The following is a 22,863-nucleotide window of genomic DNA, read 5'->3' on the forward strand; positions in this document are numbered from 1 at the left end:
AGTTGATGCTGTTCCTATCAGCACAGTTGTTGCAACAAATACCAATGCAAATGGAACAAGTGAGAAGACAAGAATCTGCAACCCTCAGGGCATGAATCAACTTCTTGAAGGAAATTTTGAGGGAACAAGTTCTGTTTCAATGCTTTCTTTCACTGAAACAACTTGCACTTATCAATCTTGGTGACAGAATGTACAAAAGCAATTCTTTCCAGTTAAATCCATTATGGAAATGTTTGCATTTCTCCTCTTGCTTAACAGGTATAAGTGCAGCATTTTCCTTTTTGCATGTATTCTCATGAACAGAGTGGGGAAAAAAAAAAAGAGAGATTCCTAGCTAATCTGTTCTCATCATCATTCCAGGAACAGATAGGAAAGGTCAGGAGCTCATGTTTTGTCGTAAGCAGAGGGTGTAGAAAGTGCATTTAAGTGTTATGGCAATGATTTGCTTTTCTGTTCTTCTGACTTCTATTCTTGTTTAATTCTGCTTTTCTAAGAACATAAATAACCTCACATATTGACAAACCTTGAATATGCTTCCTTGCATGTAACATCAGTATTTCACAATTGAAAAAACAAAGCAATTGTACCTTCTGAGATGTGTCAATTGAAGCCAAATTTGCTCCTCTCATTGCTTCTTTTATATATGTGTTTTCAAAGCCTGACCTTTCCTCAGCTATTTTTGCTGTAACATGCTGTAATGTAAAATGCCATTACTTTTTGATTTTGCATAGAAGGCTCTTTAAAGATAAGGCAAAGACAAATTGCTGCAGCTGTGTAGTTTATAAAGTGCTGCCATTTAGAGGAGGAATAGGAGGGGAAGCTTTCAGGACTTTGTGTGGTTGGCATGCCTTGTTTCTTCCACAGGGTATGAAGTGTATTTAGTGAGAAATGGGCTAAGTAGAATCCCTTTTCTATGTTTTTTACTCTTTTATTATAGCTTCTACATGATGGTGGCTAGGAGCAACTAGTCTCATTCTCTTTGCAGTTATTGGGAGCCTCCTGAAGTCTCTGTGGGGCTGGGAACTCAACAAGCACAAAAACCTGTGAAGTGCAGTGTTGAAGGGATGAGTATTCCTTGCCAGCAAAAGTGAATCACACTGTGGGGGAAAAAACCACCTTTCCTGTCAATAAGTGACAGTGATCCAGTCTGCATTTAATACCCCTTATAGCCTAGCATCTGCTTAGACTGCCTTAGATAAGTCAGGCTTCAGTATGTTCCTAGTTTGTCTTGAGGCAGTGTGGATGGCCGATCCAGACAAGGGAGCTGCCAGCTTCCCAGGCTTGTGACTGAATATCTGTGCTTGTGACTCAATCATCATCATAAAAAGGAGGTGGAGGTTGAAACAAATACAAACAGCTTTTTTCCTCCTTCCCACTATTGGTAATTAAAATAATAAAAAAAGTGAATTAGAACTCTGTCTTTCCTGAATACTTGTCATTTCTTGGCCTTTCAGTTTTCACTCCCCTGACGGGTGTTGCTCTGTTGGAATTTCATTAAATGTCTTGTGGCACAATTTGATCTTCAGAGCTCTTTGTGTTGGTTTCTGAATGCCTGTAGAAGTGCTTTTAGTACAAAGGATAGTCTAGATACTGAATATTATGGTCTGTATCAAAAAGACCTTTATTCCATTGAAGTACTTCAGTGCCAAAATATATTTTTTGAGAAATACCTCTTAGATTATGGGAATAGAGGTTATATGATTTTTTCCCCCCATTTTTTCTTTTGCATTTCATCTTTCACTTCATTAAAGGTCTGGTTTGAGAAATCCTTCTTCCCTGTGGGCAGCTTCAGACCTGCCTGTGCTTTTAGTATCCAATTAGTCATTTCTATCAGTACCCTTTATGAAATAGTTCTGTGCCTTTCTGTCAGTGCACACAACAATGTTCTGTGTGGAAAAAGCTTCAAATAAAAGTTTTTGTGTGAAGTGGCAAATATTGTGGGGGAAAACAGTGTACTATTTCTGTGGGACCTGGTATAATTTGATTTGCCCATTGTCTTATGTTTAAGGTTCAGACAAATACAATCCCAATTATATAAACCACACCTACTTTTTTAAGGTGGGAGACCTACTTTTTTCCCCAAACTTGCCTGTCATTTCAATAAATGCTGTTAGTGCCTCTTGCAAAATTACATTCAGTGTAGAACAGACCAGAGGCCACTAGAACCTATTCCATAAACCCACAGTGGTTTATCACAGGAGTTACACCATTTCAGCAGCCCTGACAGTGGCTGCGTTATGTAGTACTGAAACAGTAGAATGTTTTAGAAATGTTTTCATAATCTGTAGCTGTTAATACTGAAAAGTGTGTTCAGGCTCCTGAGCCCCCGTCACAGAACCACAGAATGGGGATGGGTTGTGAGTTCTGTCCATCTGTCTCTGGTGCTGGATATAGTCTCCTCTCAAGGCATGTCTGTGGATCAGCAAGAGAGAAGTTGAATTTCTCACTAGTGTCAACTTTTTTGTGCTCATGGCTTATACTACCCTACTGCAATATTGTACTGATCTGTGAACTGAGAATTCTGGACTACTGTAGTGTAAGCCATGTAGTTTAAAAAAGGGTGAAAAAATGCATAATGAACTATTCCAAGGGAATGTTTTCAAGTTATGTTATTTTTTTTAATGGAGACCAGTTCTTGTACTGCAAGACAGTGTTTCCTGTGGAGGAGACTTTGAGTGAGGTTTAGCTCTCCTTGCATCTCTGAAAACTGGGTACCCAGCTGCTCTAATGATCTCCCTTGTGGTGTGCTGAACTATGTTTTCTTTTGAAAAAAGAAACACAATAATGCAGTAGGCTTCCAAATATCCTGAGGACTGTACTTACTAATGAGAGGCTGCAGAGTGATGGTGCCTTTTTCTGTGAGGAAGGTTGTCTTTTATAGAACTTCCTAGATTTTAGCAGTATGCTCTTCTTTAATTTGGAGGGTTATCTTACTAATCTTTACATCTTCATACAATAACTGCAGTGATAAAAGCCTTTGTTGTCAATGAGGCACACTGTTTCTTTAGAAGATTGCAATATAAAGTTGTGGAGAGAATTCTGAAAGTTTTCTGGGTAATGTAATCAAATAATTTTTCTGAAACATTGGCAGCACATAACAAGGGGTTTTAAAAGACTTTTTCATATCTTGTACTGCAAAATGGATTCATTTAAATATGAATATGCTTTTGGTTCTAGTAGTTTTGCAGCTTTATCCTTGTAGCTGCTGTGGTTACCTTAATAGTATTAAGAATTTCATTTTGATTTTACAAGAGAAAACTGATGGACATGGAATCATCATAGGGCCAACTCAAACTCACTAAACAGTCTTTGAAGTTGCAAGGGGTTAGACTGTGATGTCAGGACACCTCTCCTGCTGAAGGCACTGCCTGGCACACACTCAGTGGTGATGTGCTCTCATCTCAAGCACAGGCAGGTTTGACAGATGCTTACCATTGGTTTCTAGAGCCTGCAAGACATGTTAGGTGTTATATGGCTATTGATATTAAATCATAATTAGCTTAAACCTGCTTAACATAATGATACATGCTAATGAATTAGCATTTAAAAAGCAAAAAAAGAGGGGCAGAGGAAGATGAGGAATTAGATTCTTACTGTTAAAATATTCCAAAGAATTTGATTTACTACTTAGTGTTGGTGCTTTAACATTTCCTTGGAAACATGTGAGCTTGTAATTTCTTGTAAGATGCTTTCTAATCTGCTTAGCTATAATTCATAGTAACAATAATTTAAACAAAATGCTGATGTCAGAAAATTACTTCAAAGTTCTTTAAATTTAGAGGCAACTAATAAATCTTGTTGGAAAAATGCTGCCATATTTATCTTTCATTGTAGGAGATGTCTGGTAAGAACAGCTGGAGAGGTTTTGCTGAAGGGAGAGGACATCTTGTTTGTGAAAAACTGCTGAACCCTTAAATGGTTCTTTTAGCTATATTAAGAAGCTAAATGCAACTCACTAAAATGCTCTTTAGCAAATCTAGGTCAGATTTTAGGCCCATGACAGCTCCTGTCTCTCCCTTAACTTCTTGTTCCCTTTAGAGGTAAACAATTTAATGCAGCTGTAAGCTTTCTTTGCACTGGGAGACTTCAGCATTAACTAATACAAGCTCAAAACTTAGGTTTCAAAAAGGCAGCTGAATTTTCCAGAGGGAAATCACTGGAAAATTTTTGAGAATTTTGTCGTAAGAAAATAGATGGGTATTCAAGTTGAATCAGTATTGTGCATTGGACAAGCCTAGTGGCCATTGATGGCTTTTAAGCAGAATAATAAACTATGGGGAAAAATACAACAGAAAACAATAATAACTTGGTATGGGCCATCTTGTTTTTAAACCTCATTTTAAAGACCAGCTAATTTTCTGATTCTTTCTGCCTATGTGATGGAGGAGGAAGCACATATGTTGAACATCTGTTGGCCTTCTAACCTTGCAATTTTGACTTCAAAATTATAATCACTGCAAAACCAGATAAGCTTGCCACATTGACTAAGCAAGCTGGACTAATTCTTAAAATTGCACTTGACATAAAAGCAGTCTGGCCTAAACACAGCGTTGTCCTTGGGCAGCTCAGTGTGTAGCCCAGCGATGACTGCCCCGTGAGAGCTGGGAGGTGCATGCTGCAGATGCTCTTGGAAAGGGGGAAAAAGGTGGAGGCTGCAGGTCCACCCAGCACAGCTGGGAATCCTTAATGTTGGTGAGGCCCTGGTCAGTCACAGGTGCTCTCCTGGCAGCTTTGGGTTGCACAGGAATGGTTTCTGTGATGCTTTGTGAGCAGTTGGTTGGCTGCCCTGATGTCCACGCCATTGACTGGAGCTGTCTGCTCTTGCAGCATCTCTAAGTGCTTTCAAACGTGTGCCCTTGCAGTAAATCTGGTCTATCAGGTGCTCCTCTGTTCCTGTGACTCACTGGGTAGCTCTGTAAGATGTGAAGTAGGGCTGCCTGTTGAATTGGTACAGCTGTGACACTCAATATCAAAAATACTGCTTTGATCAAACCAGGAAAATGTAATATATAGCAATTCTATAATCCATCCTAATGTGAGTGATCCTCATGAATCTGCTAAAACATGCAGAACTCTGTTGTAATACTGAGTTGCTGTGTCAGTACTTTTAAAATGCATATTCAAAGCGTGGTGCAGGGTCCTTTGAAATGCTGCTGCTTATAAATATTGTATTTGCTTTTTAGCTGTGGTTCATAAGACTACAGCAGCATCTTTAGGAAGCTGATGTCCTCACAAGGTGCTAACACCTCATGGAGCTAACTGTTATCAAGAGTGCATATCCCCCTTTTCAGCTATCCCTCTGAAGTTACTGGTGCTCTTGACAGTCGCTGTCTTTTGGCCTGGTAAGGTATGGCAAACAAAACAATCCACAGGAAAATCCATTAAAAGCCTTTTAAGGAGTTCATTGTGGCAGAGGCTTTATTCTTTTTCAGACTCAGATGATCATTGATGCATGTGGATAACTTAGAGGGAAATTGCCTTTGATTCAGTATGGAATTCAAGGTGGTCTGAGCATCTTAAATGTCTGCTATGTAAATTTAAATGACTTCACTGCAAACTTCATCTGCTCTTCTATGCCAGATGGAGAATATGTATTCACAAAGTCTTTAGTGTGTGAAAACACTGCACATGCATTCCTTAAACATTCAAACTAGAATTTAACAGGTGAAATGATTGATTTATACATGAATAATAACTTTAGCATATTAATATACTTTTTTAAAGCTTATTTGTTTCATTCTTTGCTTTGCTGTCTGTAGGGAGCTGAAAAGTAAGTCTGTCTTTAGATTATTATGTATCTAGCAGCACATTGTCACATCTTTTTGTTTATGTAAAAAGAGGGAAAATAGTTCCTGTTCGCAAAGTGTCTACTCAGAATTTGGTTAATTAAGACCCTGGAGAGAATTCAGTTTATGGCAGAATTAAGACCAGTGGAGGATCACAGCATAGAAGAAGTGCTCACTTAGAACTAAATGTATTGGTTAATTACATGGTGTGTTTGGGAACCCAAGTGAGCATGTATATTGCTAATTTACACACTTGACACGTGGCATTTCTGTTTTCTTTCCCCTAGTTTCTCTGCTTGAAGAATATAAGGACTTTTCTTTCGGCATGTTGTGAAATCTTTGGAATGAAGAAAAGTGAACTTTTTGAAGCATTTGATTTGTTTGATGTGAGAGATTTTGGAAAGGTAAGGATGCTCTTGATTGTATCCCAAGTAACACCTTTGTTCTGCTGCTTGCACAGACAATACATTTTTTGGTAGCTGTGATATAAAAGTTGTGAATAATGTATGAGCATTAGTTATGAAAAAATAGTGGAGAAGGATTACGAAAGCAGAAAAAGTAGGTTTGTATTGGAGGGCCTAAAAAAGGGCAGGGAAAAATACTTGGCAAGAAAGTTCTGAGCAGATGAAAAGCCAAGATAAACGGTTTCAAAGATGCTGAGTTAAAGGGAAATGAAATGGAAGAAGATAAGTTGTGGGTGAGTGCTGCCTGGTGAAATCACTTGGGCATAAGGTGTGTGGATTGAGAAACTCTGGGCCTGTACATTGTGAGCCCATGTGGTGGCACAGAACATGTTTCTGTAGTCTCGGGTGCTTGAAATTCACCCAGAGAATTTGCCCTTGTACAATTAGTTTTTGATGGTTACTTGTTTTTTTTTTTTCCTAACCTGCTGTAAAGCTCAAGACACAGCTATGATGGGTTAATGTGACTATTCATATTTACAAAGTATATTTACAGTGTATTCTGTAAGTCTGACTACTTATTCTACATGTAAAGCTTTTTCCAGTCTGTTGTTCAGCCTCCTACTGTTTGATCTGTCATTGCCAACATGTTTAGTTCAATTTCAGTTTCTGCTTTTGAGTCATAGTATCATTACCTAATTTCACAGGAAAATGTCTAAAAATAATCTGAAGTAGCACTAAAAATAGTTATTTATTCAAATTTAGTGTTATCTTTAGCATTATTGCTGTTTTAAAGAGATCATAATTTTACTATCTGAATTTTATAAACTTTTCTTTTTATAAGTAGACATAGAGGTAAAGGTGATGTAAGAGTGCAAGAATGAATCAGGGCTGCAATGTGATTGTTTGAAATGGGTCTGTGATTATCATTAACCAAAATAGCTAATTATTTTTCTCAATCTTTTGTCTGGATTTAAGTCTTTTGAGCATTAAATTAGATAACCTGATAATTGCACCTGTTCAGTTTTGCTAAATGTCTTGTCTTCACAAATCATATTTAAGATATTTCATTAAAATATGGTCCTTTTGTACAAATTTGGCTCATTAAAAATGAGATTTGTTATTGTTTTGATTATGCAAGTAGCAGAGGAATTGAAAATTGCTGGATTTTATTGTTTTGTGTGCACTAGCCATGTCCTATTTAAGGTATTTACGTCATATCTCAAAGCTTGATTCAACCTTTGATACCTATGCTTAAGGAATTTTTTTCCTATTGCATGTTAAAATTGCTTGCTGAAAGTTTCTCATTTTGTGCCATGTAAAGATATCCTGTTTTTAATACAGTCTAGTTTTAAAAAAAGGTTTTACAGTGCAAATTATTCTTGCTGCATCATTGAATACTCATCAAAAACAGTTTCTGAATTAATGGAGAATATAACTCAAAAACGTTTCTGGTACTGTTAATATGTAATTTTAACAGAATTTATTTTGGAATATGACTTTACTTAAATAGAAATAACTGGTTAAAAAAAAAAAAACAAAAACATGTATTTCATCCATGTTATTTAACTGTTCTTCCCAAAGTCAATTTCAATGTTGAGACATGGATTTTTTTACTGTTTGTGGCCCCCGTATAGCACAAATAGACTAATTATGCCTGGAACTTGTTTTCCACTTGTAGTGCATCCAAGCAATGACTTCTCTAGTCCAGGTCACCTCCCTTGGAAAGCTATCAGGTGAAACTGCAGTGACAAATGTGAGAGGTGCTGCTGTGTGGGATTCTCTCATGAGATGAGTTCTGTGCGTGGGAGCAGCTGCTCGAGCAGAGGTGGGGATGCTGGGTTGAACAGGGCTGTGCAGCCCTTGCCATGGGCAGCATTCAGGTGCCTGATGGCTCTGCTGGGTTGAACAGGGCTGTGCAGCCCTTGCCATGGGCAGCATTCAGGTGCCTGATGGCTCTGCTGGGTTGAACAGGGCTGTGCAGCCCTTGCCATGGGCAGCTTTCAGGTGCCTGATGGCTCTGCTGCTGAGTTGCTCCCACTGGGTGCTCGTGTGGAACCTTGCCATGCACAAGTGGAGCTTGGCATAGGCAGAGTTCAGAAGGGCTGAGCTGTATGTTTTATAGCCTGGGCAAATGAGTACATAGTGACCTTCTGAAAGGGGCTGTGAGTTTCAGGCCATCTATGGAAGTGGAAGGAAAAATGGTAACTGTATTAAATTAATAAAATTGCAAGTAAAGAAGAGGTGTGCTGAGTTATTTGTGTTCCTTTAAGTGTATTGTTTGTACAGTAAGCAGAAAATATCTTCAAGTGGCATGGGATTTCAATTCCATATCTAATAATGTATTTACTACTTTGGAAATTCTGAGTGTTAGTAACAGTGGTAAGAATAGGAAAGTGTATCTTTTTCAAGTTGTTCTTTGTTTTTCACTTGGCTTCGAACTTTCCCCTTTGAAATAAACAGGGCCAGGAGACTTCTTCTCCTGTGTAATGCCTTTATTAAAAAGTGATCAGCTCAGGATTGGGCGGCTCGACGGGTCTGCAGCGTCCGTCGTCTCCCAGGGCGACTCAGAGGAGGAGGATATGCGCAGCTCTGTCCACCAGGGGCAGAGCTGGCGATCAGATCCTCTTGGGAGCCTTTTTCGGGTCTCCTGATCCCATAATATGGTGTCAGATGTTGTTTCTCCCACTCAGTCGGCCTGGTCTCAGCTCCGGGGTCACCTCCCATGGTCAGGGCGAGAGGGTCCGAAGGTGTTCCGCGTCTCTGCAGACTCAGCACTCGGTTCCTCACGTCCAGACATCACTCTAGTCTCTCAACTCTTAGGTGGCTCGTTGTTTTTGGGGTTTCTCCATGAGTTTGGAGATGGGGGTCCCACAAAGCATTCTGGTCTTGCGAGTCACTTTGCATAACCCCCCCCACCTTCTCAGATGTCTTCACTATTCTGGGAAAGGTACAACTTAGCTTCGGGCAAGGTCCCCACCCAGGAGAAGGGCCATTACCTCGCCCCGGCCAGGGCTTTTACTAATACAAAAACAACCATTAACGACAACGACCCGTGATTACAATAACAAAACACACAGAACTTGGGCAGGGCCAGTGGTCTGGCTGCCTTTTTGAAACTTTTTCTCATAAAAAATATTAACCGAGTTTTTGTTCATAACACCCTTCATTATATTTTCCTGTGAATAACAACTGTGATACAGCTGTACATGTCCAGCTTCCTTGAACAGATGTTGTATGTATGCAAAAAGCCAAAAAGATAGTGCTGCAGATTTTTCCTGCTGCTGCAAGCAAGTCATCCTGCCATTTCTAAAAAAGTTCTTTAAACTGCTCTCTCGAAACGTGTGCAAAATATGAATGATCTTAAAATGATTACAGGTGTAAACAAAGAGAGGAGTATGATTTTAAACTATTGTTTTCTAAACTCTTGCTCAAATAGGTGATGTGATGAGTGTGTGCATTACTTTTTATGCATTTCAGTGTACTGGAAGCTCTCTTCAGATGTCTTAGTTCTGGTGAGATATAAATAAACTGAAGTGTCTCTGTAACCCTTATCTGGGACTTTTAAATGTTTCAGTTTAGTTTATAAAGAAATTGCAACTGAATTTATTATCTTAAGATGGGATGTTTTGTTTAGTATGAAGACTTTAGTGAGTATTTAAACATGCTAGTGGAGGGAACAATAGCCGTGTGTCAGCTGTAAATGAACAATGTGCCTTCAAGGAAGTAAGGTTGAAGGGGAGAAATAAGGTGAGAGACCTGGTTAGGGCAACCAATTTTATTTTTTTTTTTTAATATTCTGATATTTTTCAACTCTTTAAAATGGCAGACAAACCCTGAGCATTGTAGAAGTAGCAGCTGTATCCTGCCAATATAGTCATAAGACTTTTAACAGCCTTTTGAAATACTGGTTACAAAATGTTGTAATGGTGAAGCTTGCACTTAGTAGTTAGAGGTAAATGAGCTGTTTCCAGATGCTTTGACATAGTGTATGGAAATTTGACTTGAACTTTGTGCTCCACTTTTCAGAGACTTTGATCTCTTACTGATTAGAGAAAAAGAAGGGTGTATGTGGAGTGAACGGGAATCAGAGGTGAAGCTGAAGTAGCAACATGTAAATAGCTAAAGAATAGGGTAAGAAAATAGCAAGAAGGTAACCTCATGTGTTTTTAATGTACATTCTGTATGAATATTGATATTAGCTGTTACAAGATTAGAGTTTTCATCTCGTTAAAATATAACAGCCCAGTTTCTTATTTTTAGACAGTGGGTGAAAAAAGAGGGGCTACATTACACAGGAGTAGGAAGGTTCTTTAAATCGTGCTTTTAAAAACTATATATAGCTTGGTTTTCTTGGAGTTTTGTGTCATTCACCCATTCCCACTCATTCACCTTTCTATCAGTAAATTTCAGTGTTGTTGCATTAAGTTCCTGACAGAGCATGAAATGCCCTCCCACACACTGGAGGTGCCAGACAGTGTTTTCATTCTGAATTCCATGCTGGAGAGTCATTTTTCACTACCTCAGGGCTGTCAGGTTCTTCCTTTCTACCTGTGTGCCAGAATAAGCAAACACTGTTGGTACTTGTTTTTTCAGCTCCGAGCCCTGCACACTCCTCCAGCAGCAGCCTTTGTTGCTTGCTGCACCACAACAAATTGCTGCTATCCCTATTCTCTGAAGGAAGTTTGTAACTAATGTCTTGCAGAAATGGGAATCTGAGGATTAGTTCTGTTGATGTCAACAGATGCTCCCTGGATTCAGAGAGCTGTGCTTGGGGTCCTGTCGGGGGAAATGGTGTCCAGCAAGTGTCAGAAAAACACCCTTTGTGTGCTGTGCTTTTAAATTTCCTAAAGAATGTGTAGCTGAGCACCAAGTGTTTTCATGATATAACTGATCTAATATAAACATAGAAATCCCCCTTGTAGGGGTGCTGCATTAGATGTCTAGAAATAATGTACAATATTCAATTGTGATTTTAAAAAGACAAACAAGGAGCTCAAATATCAAGTGCCACCAATGAAATAAGTACCTAATTGTTTAAAAGCATATAACAATGCCTAGTGTAGCTTACTCTGACACTTAAAAGGCTGCTTCATGGGAAAACAAGCAACTGCTGTGAAAATATTGAGTTGCATATACTCCAGTCACATAGTTGGTGATCATTTCAGTCACTCCCTTACTGCAAAGGAAATCTGGGCAATGATGCAGGAGAAAGTCATGCTGAAGTTGAGAATCCTAGTGTGTTAGAATTCCCTCAGGTTTAATGGATTCCAGGAAGATTGGACAGATGTGCGTGAAATACACACACCAAAAACAACACAAGAAAAAGCAACTGTTATTATAAAAATTAGACATCCTTCCAGGAAAAGTGTCTAAAAAATCTTCAGTAAAAGTGAAACAGTTCTGATTATCTGCAGTTGTTTCATGTTGTTTGCTGAGTTTAATTAGTGGAATAATAGAGCAAAAGATGATCACTTCATGCTCACAGAGTTGTATTAAAGCTGCAGAACATGCCAAAACATAGTATATTTTTGTGAAGATACTAAAATGAAGAGATTGGACTGATAAAAACAAGCCTATCATTAAATGCAGAGCTCTGTATCTTCACTGTCTGAGCTCTTTCAGTTGTGAAATAAACTCCAAAAATATTCTTGGTGGTTTGCTCAAGAAGCTAGCTTGTTTTCAGTGTAGCATTTCAGTGAGATGGACTGGTTTGGGATAAATGACACTTGAACTTCTCCAAGATGTACTTCTATGTGTGGAGGAAGGAAGAAACAGAAGAAAGGGACAGGTTTCAGCTTTCTTCTCCATGGAGATGCTTTAGACAAAATGTACAAGAAGATACTAGCCTGTTGCAAAACTGCTGAAATGCTTGCTATGTAGGGACCTTTTTTGTTAGTTACCACTGCTGTTTGTGTAGAAATAAAAAAAGAAAGTCAAGTACTTAGTAGACTCCCTAAAATCATCCTTTAAATGGTAAAAAAATCACTTCCAGACCCAAAGAACATAAATTATGGTTTTGGGCAAAGCATTGAGGTGGGTGAAAAAGTGGGGTGAGTCATGGTATAGCTCATGAACCACCTTTCTGAAATGTCCCTGAAAACTTGCAGAGATGGTTTGCCATGGTGTAACCAGGGAGACTGTTACCAATGCTACATAAATTTAGTGTCATGAGTTGTAACACTTGGTTGCAGTGATCATTGCCAGGTAGTCTGCAAATGTCTAGGCATTTATCTTCAATAAGCCTAATAGCATTAGCAAGAACTTGTAGCTTCTGCATGAGCATGTGTATTTAGGCCAGAATATTTCAGGGTTATGGTCTTGCATGTTTCTGTTCTAGAATACTGGTGGACTATCACCTCACTGGTCTTTCAAAATGGTGTTTTATTAATTTTTCAGGTCTGTCACAACTTTTAAAGTTGCATTGTTGGCTTCCAATTGATGAAAAAGTTAACAATAATGTTTGGGTTTGACCGTATAACAAACCATTGAATGCAGCACAAATACTTTAATTTAATTTGATCATTAATGAAAAATTCTCATCCAAGAGAGTGTTTGGGATGTTTCTGTTCTATAATGTAGTCATGTTAGTTTTTCAGCAAATGTTATCAGTTATGAAGCTAAGGTTAACAAACAACTGTTAATATGAGAGAATAAAGCTGAGTTTCTGTGCTCATTTCTTTGTTCTTAAGACCACCTTGTCCAAATGTTCTCTGTGTGTGATTGACCTATCTTGAGGACACTGAACTCATAACATGGAATTCTGGTAGTGTACATTTTGTGTTGAGGTGAAAGTTTTTGAGAAAGAGGAGGGTTGAAGCATGAGTAGCTTTAACAGGTTTTAAGACTTAAATCTTCTCACACATTTGTTTTTACAAATGTTTTTAAAGTTTATTAATTCCTTGTAGTGCTTGTAATACAGGCATTTCAGTACCCAGAAGGTGGTGAAACTGACATCTAAATCCAGACTTCCTAAATTTACAAATATCGGTTGAAATAAGAACATTATGAACTATAAATAAAACCAGAAGGTAATAAATGAGTGATTTGTAGAGGAAGTTCATATCAAATTTGAAGAGGTTTGTGTGTGTATTTTCTTCTGTGATAGTGAAATTGTTCACTGCCAAAGAAGGGTAGGAAACATTTTTTGTCTTGAAGTAAGGTCGTGTGCAAGATATAGTAAGATCCTTATTCAAAAGCAGTAGTAAAGTGAGTACCCCATTTAAAATGGGAAACGATTTTGTGCAGGATCTAAATAAAAGGTATTCAGTTTCTTTTTGCTTTATCCATGAAGGGGTTTGATAATATCAAGCTTAGCTTAATTACTATGGTGCTGGTAGACTGTTCTTTCCTAATGTTCAGTGTGGTTCCTCTGTGCCTGGCCTTTTGCCTGAGCAAAAGCTGACCTAAGCAGCACTATGGATTACCTAGAATACAGAGTTTTGCACTCTTCCCAGCTTTTCTTATTGCTTCCTGCAGTTCACTTTGCATCTTAGCTGACTGTATCTTGACAAAATTGAAGATAAGGAGGCAGGGAAGTGCAAACAAATGAAAATGGTGTTGAAAACTGAACAACTTGAAATATTTATCAATCCCCATGTTGCTTGCCAAATGTCTTTGATTGTATTTGTTAATGAAGACAACAGTAGTTCAATTACCTTGATATATTATTATGCATAGTTTTTTATAAAGTAATGAATTTGATTACTTTTATTACTCTGTTCTAGAAGGAAGAATTTAGAGAGTTACTAAGTAAAATTGCTAAATTTGGTTTTTTGCCTCCTTTTTTTTTCATTGGAATGATCTGAGGTATTGAAAGATGCCTTCTAACCATCCTCTCTCCCTTCTGCCTTTCTTCGCTCCATCTCTTCTATATCATGGGTTTCAAAGATGATTGAAGGGCATCTGTGCTGAACCTCCACCAGAGTGATTGGGCTACTCTTGGACTCCCCCTCAGAGGCACAAATTGGCAGCTAGGGGGATGTGGTTTAAACCATCACCTAGCCAATGCTATTTCCTCTGAAGAGCTAGGCATGAGGAGCATTCTTCAAGAGAAGCTGCTCCTGACATCCTGGGCCACACTTGGGAAGTGTTCCTATGCTGGGGGAAAGCCAGGCAGGCCAGGATTTCTCAGTCTGCAGAGATCCCCCTCTTCCAGCAGGCAAGGAGGTGACTGCCTGCAGCTCTGTACGGTTGGGAGGTCTGTGGAAAGCAGGAGTGCACTTGAGTGGAAATTCCAGTAGTTGCACCATGTTTCTTTGTAAGTATAAAAGGAGGCTCAGGGTTTGTTCAACCTGAGGCATGCTCTGGTTGTTAGACTGCTTGCAAATTCATTCACTGCTTTTTCTGTCCAGCTTCAGTAGAAAGTGAAAGCGGCAGTGAATGGTTTGCAGCAGGAAACACAGTTTGAGTATTTCATAAAAAGGAAATGGGTATGAGTTAATGAGAAATGTTTGCAAACTGTTGGAGGTGGTGGCAAGGCTGGAGAAGTATGTGCTGATCAAGAATTGTGTTCTCTGGTTCTTAATTCTGACACAATAATTGATATGAATAAATGTCAACGGCACGTGCCTTTGGAAAGCATGGATACTTGAATAGCTGGGTAATGGAAAAATATGTCAGAAGAGCGTATTGCAATTTATTTATCTGTAAATCCGAAAAGCTTACATTGTATTTGATGAGATCACAAAGACTATCTTGCTGAGAAAATTAATGCATCTTTCTCTGTAAATGCTGAAACATTTAGGGAAATGGCTTTTTCTTTTTTTCAAAATGTATTATAGCAGAAATGTGGAATCATAGGTTTTGAGTCTTAGATGTTGTTTATGAAACTTTGATGTATGAAATGAGATTTATTTAGAAAAGTTCTATTAAAGAAGTTGTTAGTGTTTTCATGCCTTCACGAGATTTTAAAAGTGAAACATTTGTAGTTGAACAGTGAGGACTTAATTTCCAAACCAACCATTCAACAAGTAAATCATTCAGTGTAAAATTTTATGATAAATCTATTAGCTGATAAACTTGGCAATGTGTTTAGAAACAGTTGTAAATAATGACAGTTGCTAAGTAGAAAGTAAATAATGACAGTTGCTAAGTAGAAAGTACTATTACAGAGGAAATAAAAGTACTGGCAAACAAAACTATTAGCAAAAGTGAAATTAAATGGCACCCTTTAGCTACTGCTAACCTGTACAAGTAAATAAGGCCTTAGTATTCATCCAGTTAGAGTTTAAAACTCTGATATGCCTGCATGGGTCTCTAGATCAGCCTGTGAAGAGCCTTAGGCAATAGTTAGACTGTGTAATGCAGCACCATGCTGAAGGGGCTGAAAAATGATATTGCTTGAATTTTTGGAATGTACTATTCTGAGTGTATTTTCATACACAAATTTTGACTTTATTATGATAAAATTGCCAAATTAGAGCTGTATATAAGTTTGAGTAGGTTGCATTTAGGTCTTCAACTGGATCCCATTTTGTTCTGGGAACATGTAAGGAACACTTCACAGAATTACTTTGGAAAAGCCAACTGAGGCCTACTTCACATAAGTAAAATTTATTCCCCAAGTCAGCTTTAAGTTGCTGGAAGGTTTAAGGTGTTTTTCAAGTAGAACTAATTGGAGCAAAACTCCATCGGTGACATTGTAGAAGGACATGATGTGTGTTTCCTGCAGTGGCTAATTGATATGAGCTGTATAATTCAGTGTACTATGTAATCAATTTTTTAACCAAAATATGTAAATTACTTGAGGGAGGGTTTACTGCCTGTGCTCTTGAAGAAGAGTAGAGCAAAAAATTGAATGTAGGTCACCGGTGAGTTGGGGAGTTTTACACTAGTTCCCATTCAGCCTTCACTGTTGTCCAAAACTCACAGCAGTTTAAAGAGATGCTGTTGATTGCACAGTGACTCAGTAGGGCATAATGTAGCTTTTTCCTCCTCCAGTGATAGACAAAAATAGAATGATCTTCCTGAGTGGTATGAGGCATAGCCCCAGCTGTGTGCCCTCTGCCTGCTGTACCTGAACATACCTTGGGAGTTGTGTCTGGGCTGAGGGAGATAACTAGGATGTGACAGAAGCCTTGGAGAATAAAACATGGCATGAGGAAGGGACACAGTGCTAAGCTTGTGGCAGCCCTGTCCAGACAGTTGACTTAACTTGTCTAAATATTATCACTATCAAAGTCCTGATAAAGGGTTGTAGTTGCCATGCAGTGGAGTGATCCCCTGTGATGTATTCATGCCTTCAAAAACAGCAGAACAAGGAGTAGGACTCAATTTCTTAATATCTATTTTACCTTCAAGTTTTCTTTCAAATGCTTTCCTCACTTAGATAATAAATAATAAATTAATGGCTGTTTGAAACAAGTGGCTAGCCAAGAATAGCTGTGCACATTTTTAAGACTGTTTACTTGGCTGTTGCAATTTCTTCTGAGTTTATCATATCTTTTGGTCACCCCCAGCTTGTTTGAAAAGTACTATATATATGTACATAAACATCTGTTGAGATTTAAGCACTTGTCTATATGGCAGCCTCTTGTAGAACTTATTTGCTTTACTAAATATTGTTGAGTGATGTAGTTCTGGGTTTATTCTGAGACTGAATTTTAGTGTTTTGATTTGGGGAGGACCTCCCTTAGACTTTTTCAGCTAACTAAAAGGAAAGTTGAGACAAACTGAGTACCTTAAATAGTGGTTGGACACCGTCTGTGATCTGTGAGAAGCAATCTGGGTATTAGTAGACAAGCTTCATTAGGAATCTTGAAGTTTAATTAACTCACTGAAGTTAATGAAAGTCCTTAAACCACCTGATTAGAAATGTCATCATACTGTCTTCAAAGTGGTGAGGTCTGCATTTTTATATATGCTAGCTTGGAGGATGGATATAAGATGGTTTTTCTCAGTTGCAAAAACATGTTTGTTAAAAGCATGATCACACCATATTAGAAAACAAACAGGTTTTTCCTGGCCAAATTAGTACAAAGTTGCTTTAAATTAGGATAAATATTTTTATTTATATTAATATTACGATCAAATTTTATCATGTTATTTCGTCATGGAAAAAGTGAGTTCTAGACCAGACATCTGATATAAAATTCTCAATGCTGTCTCTCTTTCCACGAACATTTTCTTATAAAACCAAACAAATTGGAACATGAGTTAATCTCTTTTTCAGACCACAGGGAAGAGAGTAGTTTTCTTATATCTTGCAAGCATCTAGCCAAATGTAGTGAGAGAATTTGAATGCTAGCAACTTGAGCATAACATGTACTTTGATTTTGAACTTTTGCAAGGTAATTGACATTTAGGTTTTGGGGTTTTTTTGATGAAGGTTTGCCACCCACAATTGGGTGGCATGAATTTGGAATCTGTAGGAGTCACAACTAAACTGATTTTAAATCTTGCTTTGTGTGTATTATTAATTAGATTAACCATGCTGATGCTGGATACAGAGTTAAACGGGAGTGTATGAGAATGTTTCTATTCAAATTGTGGGGCTTTTAGGTAATTGCTTATGTCTGTTTCTCTTGTGGAAGTGACTAATCCAAGACTGTGTCTTGAACAGTCTGCTAAATACTAGAAAAAGGTGCCACTTTCAGACTTAACAAAGCCATAACACAGCAAGTAGCAGAATGCTCTGGGCAGCAGAACTGCTGCTTTCCTTCTGCCATGCTTGCCTCTTGGTGCTGCCCTGTGCTCACCCTTGCCTGACACCCAAAGAATTCAGTCTGATCATTCCTACTTAGGCTTTCATCACTTAATGTTTAAACTATTTACTCTTCATCACTGCCAGTCTCCTTTGCATTCTTTGCCTTTCTCACCACTCTGCCCTGCAGTCTGCTCTATGTCCCCATCCCTGCAGTTCTTCTTGGGCCTTTTCCATTCATGCATTTCGGGTTTCTTGCTGGAGTTTTGTTTTGTCTCTTGGTTTTGCTAGAAGACTGGTCTTATTATTCCTGTGCTTTTCAAATACATCTTCAGATTTTTTTTGCATAGCAGAGAAGTACACCCTACTCATCAGAGGGAGAGCTATGGCTCTGTTGAAATTCCTGCAGTTTTTTAGAACCTGAATATGAGAGTCTCTTCCTTAATTTTTCTTTTCTAAAGTAGTAGTATTTGGTTTGGTTTCATTGGCTTCCTCTTGCATTTTATTCAGAGCATATTTTTTATGTTCTCACTGTACAGTGAGAATAGTCTTTGTCTTGCACCACCAAAACTCAGGGGAAAAGAGTTGTTAGCACTGATATTTTGATGAAGTTTTATTTCCTTTGTCTAAGCAGAGCCCCCCCAAGATGAACTTGTGAGAAGGAACTTAGAATTTTGACAGCAGTTCAGTAAAATTGCTTTAGGATTTACAAGCTATAAGATATTGTCATTTATTTGTAAACTGTTGAAAGGAGGTTTTAACTAAGCTGTATATTTTATTTAGAACCACATTGAAGAAAGTTGACATTAAGCAGTAGTCAGTTTGTAATGCAACAGACAAGTCTTTAGGCAAGATTATTCATATAACTGTCTATACTTCATCTATTGTTCTGTAATGTATTTGGATCAATATATGCATATATGAACTGCTGGAATGTCTCAAGAAATCCAACATGTACCTGTACCAGATTTACTTTTCCAAAGTCTCAGAGCTCATTTATCAAATTCTAAGATGAAGTTAACTGATTCCTCATTTAAAACTGAAATAAAGAACATTGAGAGGAGGGCTTGACTTTCTATTTCTTATCAAATCAGTACTCACAAATGTGGCTAAAAACTACTTGGGGTGTTTGAATCCAGAAAACAGGACTTGTGTCAGAAAAAAGAAGGTAGTAAAAAATATTTGAGCAATAGCAATGTTTTTTTTTTTTAGAAGCCTGGATTATGAACTCCAGAAGCTGATCAAGATAAGCAGGCATTTACTTTGCAGAGTATATGCTACACAGAAAACAGCAAGAGTCTTGTGCCAAAACACAGCTCTGGGCTGACCCAAACAATGCCAGGCAAGGCAGGGAAGTGCAGTGTGCTCTATGGCGTGTTCATGCTTTCATAGGGCATTTCTGCTTGTGGGTGTTTGCAGAGCAGAGACTCAGGGTAGTGCTGGCAGTCTGAGGCATAGAAAGGTCTCAAAGGCAGGTCTTCACCTACTGTTGATGTAGATGGAGTATGTGCAAATAAACCAACAGGAAGTGTTATCAGGATGTTTCTGGCTATGACTTAATGAAAAGATGTGTCTCCTTTAGGAAAGTGGGCACAAGTTACTGAGCATAGGCTTTTATTTTCTCCTTAGATATATTTTTCTGGGAGTCATAAAAGATGCTTTATTGCACTACTCTATTGAGAATGCAAACTTAAAAAGCTGAGTTATTTTCCAACTGGTTGCCCAGAAATGGAAAAAGCATACAGATGCTGTTTTAGAGGCAGTTGTTGTCAGACATATTTGAGAGAAGGTGTATTTTGTCAAGTAAAAATAATATAGGCCCATGGAGAAATTGAGCAGCTTTCTATGCTAATTCATGAGATTATGTGGAAAAAAAGATCAGTCCTCTAATACAAAGAAAAATATGAAGCTTCTAAATCTAAATTTACTAACATGAGCTCTTGTTCTGCTCTTTGCAGAACAGTTTGCTCAGGCAGTGAAATTTGTTGCTTTGGTAGGTATGATACCAGAGTAATGACTGCTTCTTTGCTTGTTTGCAAGTGTAGAACTCTATGAAGGGGAATTCAATAAATTTGTTTCATAATGTATGGTAAAATGTTAAAAGCAAAGTCAGCACTCTCAAGCACTTTGTGGTGTGACCTTGTACCTTGGTTTCTAACCTCTTTGGCCAGTAGGCAAGAGTCCATCTGACAGGTGCCTCAGACCTTATGATGGCTTAAAACTGATCCATCTTGGTTCACTTGGCAGACTAGAGTCTTGAGGGAAAAAAGTGCCCTTTCTGTGCAGCTTCTCACAGACAGAGGAGCCCTGAACTAGCAAGGCAGAGCTATTTTCATCATCAGAAGCTATTTTCCTTGCCTGCTCTGTTGGATCTTAATGAGCTGTAGTAGCTGTTCTGAAAATGTGTGGTGCGTGTTCCGAGTGTCACAGACAGTGAGAAACCAGAGTACATCAGTAATCAAAAATCCACTGAACTTAAACTTGTCCAGCAGTAGCCTGGCCTGTTTGTTATATATGGAACATGTAATTTTGACCAACAACTAGCCTTCATCTTAATATAAAATCAATAATTATAATTTGTTGTATGCAGATCTTAAGGGCATTTCTCCATAGGCTACAGTGTAAAATTATTGAATGAGGGTGTTTTTTTTTATGGCTGTATTACCTTTGAACAGCAGTAATTTAAAGTTTCAAAAAGCTAAATCTAGACTGTGTCTTGTCCTCCTCCAGACACCTCACAAAGTCTCTGCTGTGTGTGCTCTGCCTGTGGTACCTCAGCTACAGCAACGAGCCAACAGTGTTAATGCAGCTTGCAAAGTTTCTATGTTGATATTTTTGTTCCTTTTGGTGGAAAACATGGATCATCTCTTTAACATATTACCATGCAGGAAACTCTTATTTTCCTTGTTCTCATTTTGTTTCATTTGCTTTACAGGTTTTGTTTCAGTTTCCTTACCTTGTTTTCTACTTTTTGAGGTGATGTTTCTGTAATCTCAAACCCCTTCAGAAGCTGACTACATTAAGTCTTTTGAATTATATTTTTCATCTTCCTCTAGTGCCTCTTTCTCTCTCCTTCAACTTACATCATTCTCCTGTTGATATTGCTCTTATTTCCTGAAACTTCTATCTCTCCATAGCTTCTGACTTTGCTGTTGTCTGAAGATTTATATTTCATGCATCTGCCTCAGTTAAGCTGGTTTTGATGCTGTTTCATTGCTACTATTTTTGATATGAATGCAGTAAGGGAATTTTAGTGCTGTTGGAAATACCTATGAGCAGTGAAATGAGTGCCTGACAAGTAAAAAGGTAGATATGTGGAGGAACACAATTTTAAGAAACATTACAGGTAGTGTTGGATAAAATTACAAGCTGTAATGGTGAACAGCTTTTAAAAAATTCAGCATTGAGGCTGTTTCACTCAATTTAATGTTCATCAGCCTGTATATATTTTGACCCTGGTTTTAGATTTGAAGCTTGATGTAAAAAAAGAAGGTAGAGGTGTAATTCAGATTACTGCTGGATATGAATTGCAGCTTTCAATTTGAAATTCTCCCCACGATAATTGACCCATAAAAATGTAACACTTGCACAAGTAGTGGCTTTCATTGAGACCATAAAATCTATGACAAAATGCTGGGAGAATGTTGGTATTGGACAAGATTTATCTTTCATGTTGTATGTTTGATAAAACCACTCATGCAACATTGCTTAACTGAAATGTATTTTTTCTGAATTTTATCTCCCCAAAATGTCTTTCTGCATTGTCCACAAATGATGTGAGGGCCTTTGTTTTTCACAAAGCATGACTTTTTCTGGTGTGTTTTCTAGGTGCATCTGCTTGGCTGCATTTGGCTCTTGCGTTTGCTCACTGTAGGCTGCTGCTGAGATTGACTGGAGCAGGACTAATAATGCTTGGGATATTGGGCTTGGTTTGGACTCAGTGTATTGGACTGAAATGCCCAACTAAATTCATGTCAAGAGTTTCATTGTACTCATATGTTCTACTGGTGTTTTTATCATAAATAGTGATGACTGAAGTTGGCCTTAGATGAAGCTTTTTGACTTGTTGCCAATCTGGGATGTGTTCTGTCCCGTGCCCTTTCACAAATGTTTTGAAGCACAATTCCACAATAAATATTTGGAAATGTCTATGAACCCTAGAGCAAAACTTATATAACCTAGAAATATAAAACCTAGAGCAAAAGTTAGGTACAATGCTGTGTGCTTCAAGAGGCAATATTAATGTCAGAGATTACTGCCTCTACTGTGGCAGATTGCCTCTTGAAGCAGCAGAGCTGGGAAATAAGCAGTGGACCTTACCTGCCTTTCAGAATAACATGCTCAGGAATCTGTCCCTTCCTCTATCTCTGCCTGCCATTTCTCAAATGTAGTTTATGACATGACCATAGAGTTGGGTTAGAACAGTGGGTGAACAGCACAAGTAGAGGACAAAAGTTTCTGTAGTCATCAGAGTTGGTGAAATTCCAAGAGACATCTTAATAGTAAATATGACTATGTGGTGAATAATAAGTTATCTCCTCCTATATGCTCTTATTTACCACAGTATCTACATCTAAAATACATACTATGATCCCCATCACAGACTTTAAGAACTCAAAATGTTCTTTTCAAGATCCAGACAAGTGAAAGCTACAGAAGAGCATTTAAAAAACATTAAAAGAAAGGAATCAATCCCACTTTCTCTTTAGTTCTGCAGTGGCATTTTGGAAGTGTAGCACATAGATAATACAGCCTGCAAGCTGCTGCATGTTTTTAGTAATAAGACCATAATTACACAGTGAAAAATAAAAATAGCAAGTTAGTTTCTCTCATTCATTTTGTAATTTTCAGTATAAGGATCCAGCTCAAGGAGAACTGGGTACAAACATGATGGGAATGTATTTTTCTGCATATTTTCTTCCACTACTGCAACTGTACTTAGTTTTTTTTTTTTTGATCTAAGTGAACATATGATTAGGGAGAAAAGCAAACCACGGCTCTTACCAAGTTTCAATAATAGAAGCTGACAATG

General features: G+C 38.1%; 1 protein-coding gene across 1 annotated transcript in view; it reads left to right on the top strand.

Annotated features, from left to right (window-relative positions):
- Positions 1-22,863, top strand: part of VAV3 (vav guanine nucleotide exchange factor 3) — a 148,537-nt gene that overhangs the window by 22,171 nt on the left and 103,503 nt on the right. The window contains exon 2 of the mRNA XM_063165577.1: positions 6,074-6,190. Coding sequence (XP_063021647.1) covers positions 6,074-6,190 — 117 coding nt within the window. The remainder of the gene's footprint in view (positions 1-6,073; positions 6,191-22,863) is intronic.

The sequence above is a fragment of the Melospiza melodia genome, chromosome 11 (genome assembly GCF_035770615.1).
Source record: "Melospiza melodia melodia isolate bMelMel2 chromosome 11, bMelMel2.pri, whole genome shotgun sequence".
Lineage (NCBI taxonomy): Eukaryota > Metazoa > Chordata > Aves > Passeriformes > Passerellidae > Melospiza > Melospiza melodia.